This window comes from Danio rerio, chromosome 25 (assembly GCF_052040795.2).
Source record: "Danio rerio strain M-AB ecotype USA chromosome 25, GRCz13ab, whole genome shotgun sequence".
Classification (NCBI taxonomy): domain Eukaryota; kingdom Metazoa; phylum Chordata; class Actinopteri; order Cypriniformes; family Danionidae; genus Danio; species Danio rerio.
Window position 1 is genome coordinate 17,811,561 of NC_141045.1, and position 8,142 is coordinate 17,819,702.

Sequence of the window (8,142 nt, forward strand, 5' to 3'; positions counted from 1 at the left end):
GGAATGATCTCTCTATCACACATACACACACACACACACACAAACACACACACTCACATTTTTGTTGTTCTCATTTGTACTGTAAGGCGTCTTGGGATAAATCATTAACATCAAATAATCTGCCAAACGATTAAATGTAAATGTAACTGTTAATACAATAACCACCTCTACAATGGGGGGTCTGCAGCCTTTATTAAAGAGCATCAATACATTTTCACATTTCTCTCAATAAGGGTGATCACGAACATATTCCATAATGTTCTTGAGTCCAAGCCAGGTCTCCTCAGCGGTGGGAATGATCTGGTTGGCAGGCAGTAGGAAACCGTATAACCCAGTGTCACGCAATTCGAAGGCAAATGAATATTTGATGCCAATGTTGTAGGTCCAGTCAATGCTTCCACCACTTGCTTGGTCTGAAATGTAACAGGACAATTTTCACAATCAGATATGCGTACAAATGGGCCTTAAAAAGGAGTATGAAATCTACTCACAGATAATCTTGCAGATGCTGCCGACTTGGTATTTGGTGTTATAGAGGGACATGAGTTCTTTAATGGCAGCTGTGCCTACAGCATGCTATAATACACAAAAACAAACAGACATTACGTTTATTGTATAGCATCATGATATTATAGTTCAAACTGAGATTATAGGCAACACCGGTTCTGATAACGTTTTGTCAAATGCAATTAAATCAAGTACAGTATATCTGATTCATTGAATTTGTAAAAACTTTTGTAAGCATAGACAAATTTTGATTGTAATGACCGTGACATTTTACAGAATGTCCCAATGTTTTCTGATTTGGAGTTGTATGATAAATCAGAGTATAAAAATATTAAAAGGATATAGATATAAATTGGCTTACCAGTTCAGACTGGTCAGGAATGTTTGTGCATGTGTAGCCATAGGGATACATTAGGAGTTGGGAGTAAGAATGGATGGAGATGAAGGATTTGAAGTTGCCGTGACCCTTAATGAGGTCCACAACATTTTTCACTTCCACCTCGGAGTGGGCATAGGGACCGTGGTAAGAGTCAGAACAGGGATTCTTGCTGGCTCCAGGGCCTGGGAAAATGCATAGTTATATAAGTAATATGATGGTGGTGTGAGTAATATGGTGAATAGTGAGAATTTACATGTATCAATAGTTTGTTATTATGAAAGCGTAAATATGGAGCCAGAACAATCTCAAAAACAAAATTTTTACAAAAAAAATTCATACATCCACAACTCAATTCACATTTACAAAATCCAATTTGTAAAATCAAAAAACAAATCATAAATTCAACACACAATTTGGGAACTCACAAGTAAAAATCATAAATATTTTTGCCAAATAAATTGTAATTGTGTATTTATTAATCGTGTTTTGAACATACGAATTAGATTTGTGTGTTTTTAAATCGTGTTTTGAACTTACGAATTGGATTTGTTTATGTATGAATCATTTTTTTAACTTACAAATTGGATTTATGTATTTTTGAATCATGTTTTGAACTTACGAATTAGATTTGTGTATTCATGAATTGCGTTTTAAACTTATGAATTGGATTTCTGTATTTATGAAATTTTTTTTTTATTTACTTCCGATTTGCATTTGTGTATTTTTGATTAAATTTTTGAACTAACAAATTGGATTTGTGTTTTTTAATCGTGTTTTGACCTTTTGAATTGGATTTGTGTACTTTTGAATCGTTTTTTTAACTTACCAATTGGATTTGTGTATTTATGAATAATTTTTTTAACTTACGAATTAGATTTGTGTATTTTTGAATCATGTTTTTAACTTTCAAATTGGATTTGTGTGTTTATGAATTGTGTCTTGAAATTACAAATTGGATTTGTTTATGTATGAATCGCTTTTTTAACTTACGAATTGGATTTGTGCATTTTTGAATCGTGTTTTGAACTTACAAATTGGATTTGTGTATTTATGAATAATTTTTTAACTTAAGAATTAGATTAGTGTATTTTTACATCATTTTTTGAACTTTCAAATTGGATTTGTGAATTTTTAAATCGTAATTTGAACTTACAAAGTGGATTTGTGTATTTATGATTCGAGTTTTGAACTTACAAATTGGATTTGTGTATTTTTGAATCGTGTTTTGAACTTATGGATTGGATTTCTGTATTTTTTAATCGTGTTTTGAACTTACAAAGCGGATTTGTGTATTTATGAATCTTTTTTTTACTTATAAATTGGATTTGTGAATTTTTAAATCGTAATTTGAACTTACAAAGTGGATTTGTGTATTTATGATTCGAGTTTTGAACTTACGAATTGGATTTGTGTATTTTTGAATCGTGTTTTGAACTTATGGATTGATTTTTGTCTATTTTTGGATCGTGTTTTGAACTTATAAATTGGATTTGTGTATTTATGATTCCAGTGTTTAACTATCGAATTGGATTTGTGTATTTTTGAATCCTATTTTGAATTTATGAATTGGAATTGTGTATTTTTGAATTGTGTTTTAAACTTATAAATTGAATTTGTGTGTATTATATAAATTGTTTTGAACTTACAAATTGGATTTTTTTATAAATAGTGTTTTGAATTTATGAATTAGATTTGTGTGTTTATGAATAGTGTTTTGAACCTACAAATTGGATTTACGTATTTATGAATCATGTTTAGAATTTATGAGTGGGATTTGTTTATATTATGAATCTTGTTTTTTATTTACTTACGAGTGGGATTTGTGTATATTATGAATTGTGTTTGAATTTACAAATGGGATTTGTGTATACTATGAACTGTTTTGAACTTATGAATTGGATTTGAATCTATGATTTGTATTTTGTAAATGTGAATTGTGTTGTGCATGTATGAATTTTATTTTGTAAATGTATTATTTTATTGATCTGGCTTCATATGTAAACAGCTTGAAATTCATAATTTCAAAATGAGACTTTCTATGGTTGTGTATGCAAGTCAATAGAAATGTTTTTGGCACGTTAAGTTGCTGGCTGCAGTTCACATAATGCTACAGTAACACTGTCAGCTATCCACATACCTCCAAAACCAGCATCCCAGTTCCTGTTTGGATCAGTACCACGGCAGGAGGAGCCAGGGTTCACAGAGCGAGTTTTACGCCACATGCGGTTCTGAATGCAAAACATAAATGTTCTCAGTAATTCTCCTAAATATGCTTTTAGACTTATAGATGTGATAAAAGACTCCTAATACTCCTGAAAATATCCATTAAAAGGAAATATCATATAAACAACAGCAGATTTGCTTTATTTTTGGACCCCTACATTACTTGATTTCTAGAACAATATAAAAAATGTAGACACTTTATTGTCTGATGCCTATTTACTTTTATTTCAGAAAGTAGTCAAATTTGTATTTAATACTTGTCTTCAGGTTTATATACATGCATATTTAGAAAAAAAAATCAAATGAAGATTTTTATAGCATTAATGCTAAAATAATGTACTTAGATTGCATACAATGTCAATATAAATGTAAATTATTTAATTTTGCCATTTCTTTTTCCCATATTGTTATTTAAAAATATATTCGATCATTGTAGAAATTGATCTTTTTACACAAAAATGTACTAGTATAGGGTTGTTAACTAAAACACTATTATTAAAATATGCTACTTCATAATAGCCTAAAATCCAACACAAGTATACAAAAAGTTTTAACAAAAATAATCTAAAATTAATGTTTATATTGTTTAAATTACAAATTGGAAAAACGAAACAGTCAAGATGTCTGTGAAATACAATATAACAATTCAAATTCAAAACTGCAGTAGCAAGTTACATTTTTCTCTGACAAGTAGAGAGTATTTAGTATATCGAACAATCTAAAGACAGCCGTGATTGTTGCAAAAAAAAAAACAAAAGAAAATATTTTTTATTGACCTACATCAGTGTGAGTAAAAGAATATCCATCAGGGTTAGTCACAATCATCAAGTAGACATCCATCTGCCCCAGAAGAGAGGTCACGGAGGGATCGACGCCATAGTCTGAAGCCATCTAAAGAGAAAAAAAATGATAAGCTCACAATATGAAAAGAGTTTTAGCTTTTTTCATTCATCTCATTTACCTTGTTGGCGATCCAAACAGCAGAAGCCTGAGTCACCCACTCTCTGGCATGAATACCAGCATCAATCCAGATAGCCGGTCGGTTCTCACCACCCGTGCTGAACTGGAATTAATACAACAACTTCATGAAAAAAACCAAACACATATGAGTTTGCGATCATATAATCTGCTCTGACAGATTCTGTACCTTCAGGGCGTACATGGGACGGTTCTCGTAGGAGTTGCCGATATTTATTTTGGAGATGAGGTTAGGGTGACTTGCAACAAGGGTGTCCATAAAACTATAGATCTGATGAGAATAAACAAATGTTTGTTAGGATTAATAATATGAAATCATTCTCATGTAATGCATGCATAGTGTAAGTATTTACAGTGTCCAGGTCATGATAAGCAGCAAAGTCGAAGATCTTGGCGTTGCGTTCAGTCTCTGCATTGCTGACCATCTCTGCCTTCTGCTCATCCAAAAGGTCCTTAAATGCAGACATATTTTAGATTTTGTTTTGATTAACATCTTAATGTTATGTAACAATAAAAATCAGGACACATTAAAAATTAAGTTCCAAAAACAACATAACAGATTGCATTCTGGGATAAAAATAATAATTCACAATACACTGAAATTCAGTGATATTAATTTAACACATTATAACTTTATAAACTATTAAAGTATTACAAGTTTTTATAGGAAAAAATATATAGGTGTTGTGATTGCCAGTGGTGTTGTCTCCGCCAGCAAGGTTTTTTTCTATCGCAGATTACTACTGAATGAACTACAACTCCCAGAACTCCATGCGCTCATCAACTCCTACAGCAGCTGACAATAGTCCGGACACTTACACACTGACACAGCTGCTGCTTATTTACACTGATTAAGGACTATATATACCCCTCAAATTCATTCACACATTGCTGAGTCTTGTTTCTTAATGAACTTTACGAAGCTTTTCCTTGTTTAATTTCCCCGTTGTTTTGATTCTTGACTTTTTCCTCATTTTAATCCATTGCCGTCTAGTTTAACCTCTCGCCTACATCTATTGGATTACCCTTATAATATTGCTTTGCTCCTGTTTATGACCTTAGCCTGTACGACCTTGATTCAAATAAATTGCAATTGGATCTGCTAGTCTATTCACAACTTTTGCTTCGTTACAATAGGGTTATGTAGTAGGTTTTTAGGGGGGAAAATCTAAATTATTTGCCATGAAATTTCAAGTGATATTAGCATAACAAATTCATATTTTAATACTGAGCAAGCTGATTAATTACTTATTCTTTTAATCTTAATCTCAAATCATGGACAAAATGTATCATTCACTTTCTTGTCGGCTTAGTCCGGGGTCGCCACAGCGGAATGAACCGCCAACTTATCCAGCAAGTTTTTTACGCAGCGGATGCCCTTCCAGCCGCAACCCATCTCTGGGAAACATCCACACACACATTCACACACACACACTCATACACTATGGACAATTTAGCCTACCCAATTCACCTGTACCACATGTCTTTGGACTGTGTAGGAAACCGGAGCACCCGGAGGAAACCCACGCAAAAGCAGGGAGAACATGCAAACTCCACACAGAAATGCCAACAGAGCCGAGATTCGAACCAGCGAACTTCTTGCTGTGAGGCTACAGCACTACCTACTGCACAACTGCCTCGCCGGACAAAATGTATCATTAATATCAATATTAGCCAATAGCTTCAGCTATTGATACAATAGTCAGTATTTGTATTTCTATAATTAAATAAATATTGTAATAAATTTTTACAAATGTAACATTTTTGTTAATTTTTAGCTTTTTCAAAAATATGTAAAAATATGATTTAAAAAAATGTAGTCACTGTAGCTTTTTTAATGTTTTTTTATTCAGATGGATATTATATTTTCAGTTTATTTTTGTTTTATTAAACATTATTTAACATTCATTTTATTTAGAAGTAAAAATAATTTGAGATAGTTAGAATAACAAAATAGATAATAATGATTATACATACAGCTAAAGTCAGAATTATTAGCTTTCCTTAGAATTTTTTTTTCTTTTTAAATCTTTTCCAAATTATGTTTAACAGAGCAATGAGTTTTTCACAGTATGTCTGATAATATTTTTTCTTGTGGAGAAAGTCTTATTTGTTTTATTTCGGCTAGAATAAAAGCAGTTTTTAATTTTTAAATAAACATTTTAAGGTCAAAATTATTAGCCCCTAAGCTATATATAAGCTATAACAAACCATTGTTATACAATAGCTAATTACCCTAACCTGCCCAGTTAACCTTAATAACCTAGTTAAGCCTTTAAATGTCACTTTAAGCTGTATGAAAGTGTCTAGTCAAATATTATTTACTGTCATCATGACAAAGATAAAATGAATCTGTTATTAGAAATGAGTTTTTAAAACTATTATGTTTAGAAATGTGTTGAAAAATCTTCCCTCCGTTAAACAGAAATTGGGGAAAGAAATAAACAGGAGGCTAATAATTCAAAGGGGGCTAATAATTCTGACTCCAACTGTACATCGTAATAATATTATAATAGACTTTTTTCTGCTTTTTTAGCAAAATTTTAGTTTGTTTTCAGTGTGGCTCACCTGCACATTGTTGATCATGACAGTAAAAGGGATGTTGTTTTCCTTCAGGAAATCTTTAACAGCATACAGACTGGCATGAGGCACACGGACATCAACAGGACGCTCAGTTGAGAAGCCATGAGTCCAGAAATCCAGCTGTATGGTCAAATATAATATATAAAATATTTGATTTTAGGTGCTCAACTTAAAACAGAAATTCTCCATACCCCTGAATCCTCATCCAGCTCCTTCAAAATATGAATGTGGTCTTCAGATTCTGCATGAATTCTGAGAACTTGGTCTCTGTCAGGATTTAAAGCCCAGATTTGTCATTTTGATTGAGTAACAAAGTTGTCATATATGATAACAAGTACCTGAACTTACCCATTAAAGAGCTCCTTACAGTGAACAGCCACCAGAAGTGCAAAGACTGCAATAAAAAGTCTCATGTTCTCCAGTTGTAAAAGTGATCTCTACTGTCTGGATGTTTCATTGAGAGCTGCTCTTATACTTGCCGAAACACATGTCGAGTTCTCAGGTATATCAGTGCTCATGGAAGTTAATGTGACTTTTTCAGAAACAACCAGCCTTTCACAATACTTTCCAGGTGAACATTGCAGTGTGTTTCTCAGAAGATCTAAATTTAGCTGCAAAAACTTCAAAAGATTAAGATTGGACTGAAAATATTCAATAAAGGGATAGGTCACCCAAAAATGCTAATTAATTTTTTTACAAAATTGCTCACTCTCAGGTGGTTTCAAAACTTTGTGAGTTTTCTTTCTTCTGTTAAACACAAAAGAAGATATTTTGGAGAAAGCTGAAAACCTGTAACCATTGACTAATATCGTATTTATATTTTTTACTTTGGAAATCGATGGTTACAGGTTTTCGGCTTTCTTCCAAATCTCTTCCTTTGTGTTTAAAAGAAGAACGAAACTCATCAAGGGTTGAAAGAAGTAAAGGGTGAGTAAATGATGACAGAATTGTATATTTAGGTGTACTTTTTAAAAAGAAGTGTTTTGTTGAGAAAGTTGTAGAAAGGTTGCTGGATTCATAAGTATCATAAGAACTTTGTAAGAAGACTTTGACATGTTGGGCATACTGAAAATTAATTTTTTAAAAGTGATTTTTATAAACACAGCATTTTAAAGACACACTCCACATTTTAGAAAATAGGCTCATTTACAGCTCCATTAAACGGTTGAGTTTTACCATTTTTTAATCCAACTAAGTTTTTTAAGTTTAAAATCTTCTTGTTTATTTTACCCCCAAAAATCTAAACAGATTATCAGAAAATAAAGCTTATTTGGTAGATTTTTTTTTTATTAATGGATGTGCAAATTGCTTGAGAATTACACATCTGCCAGTCTACCGAGCAACAGACATGCCAAGCACTCACACACCAGTTCTACATCACTCTTTGATTTAACACACATCATCCTCAATGATGCTTAGACTATTTAAGATCTACAGACACATTCGTACCCTGACCTTTGCCTGTTTCTTGG

The 8,142-nt window shown here is 32.1% G+C and overlaps 1 protein-coding gene across 1 annotated transcript; it reads right to left on the reverse strand.

Moving 5' to 3' along the window:
• Positions 1-175: 175 nt before the first annotated feature.
• On the reverse strand, positions 176-7,176 carry cpa4 (carboxypeptidase A4). The gene is made up of 11 exons (NM_001002217.1): positions 7,019-7,176; positions 6,862-6,937; positions 6,656-6,790; positions 4,441-4,539; positions 4,257-4,358; positions 4,071-4,172; positions 3,890-4,000; positions 3,024-3,114; positions 869-1,068; positions 492-576; positions 176-413 (listed from the first exon to the last, which is right to left on the reverse strand). The coding sequence occupies exons 1-11, from the start codon at positions 7,081-7,083 to the stop codon at positions 226-228; spliced, it is 1,254 nt and encodes a 417-aa protein (NP_001002217.1). The 5' UTR covers positions 7,084-7,176; the 3' UTR covers positions 176-225.
• Between the last annotated feature and the right edge of the window lie 966 nt (positions 7,177-8,142).

Coding starts and splice junctions, on each gene's coding strand:
- cpa4 (NM_001002217.1), bottom strand. CDS start 7,083: ATGAGACTTTTTATTGCAGTCTTTGCACTTCTGGTGGCTGTTCACTGT. Junction 6,791..6,861: donor AGCTGGATGAGGATTCAGGG/GTATGGAGAATT, acceptor TTGACCATACAG/CTGGATTTCTGGACTCATGG. Junction 577..868: donor TTCCTGACCAGTCTGAACTG/GTAAGCCAATTT, acceptor TGTGTATTATAG/CATGCTGTAGGCACAGCTGC.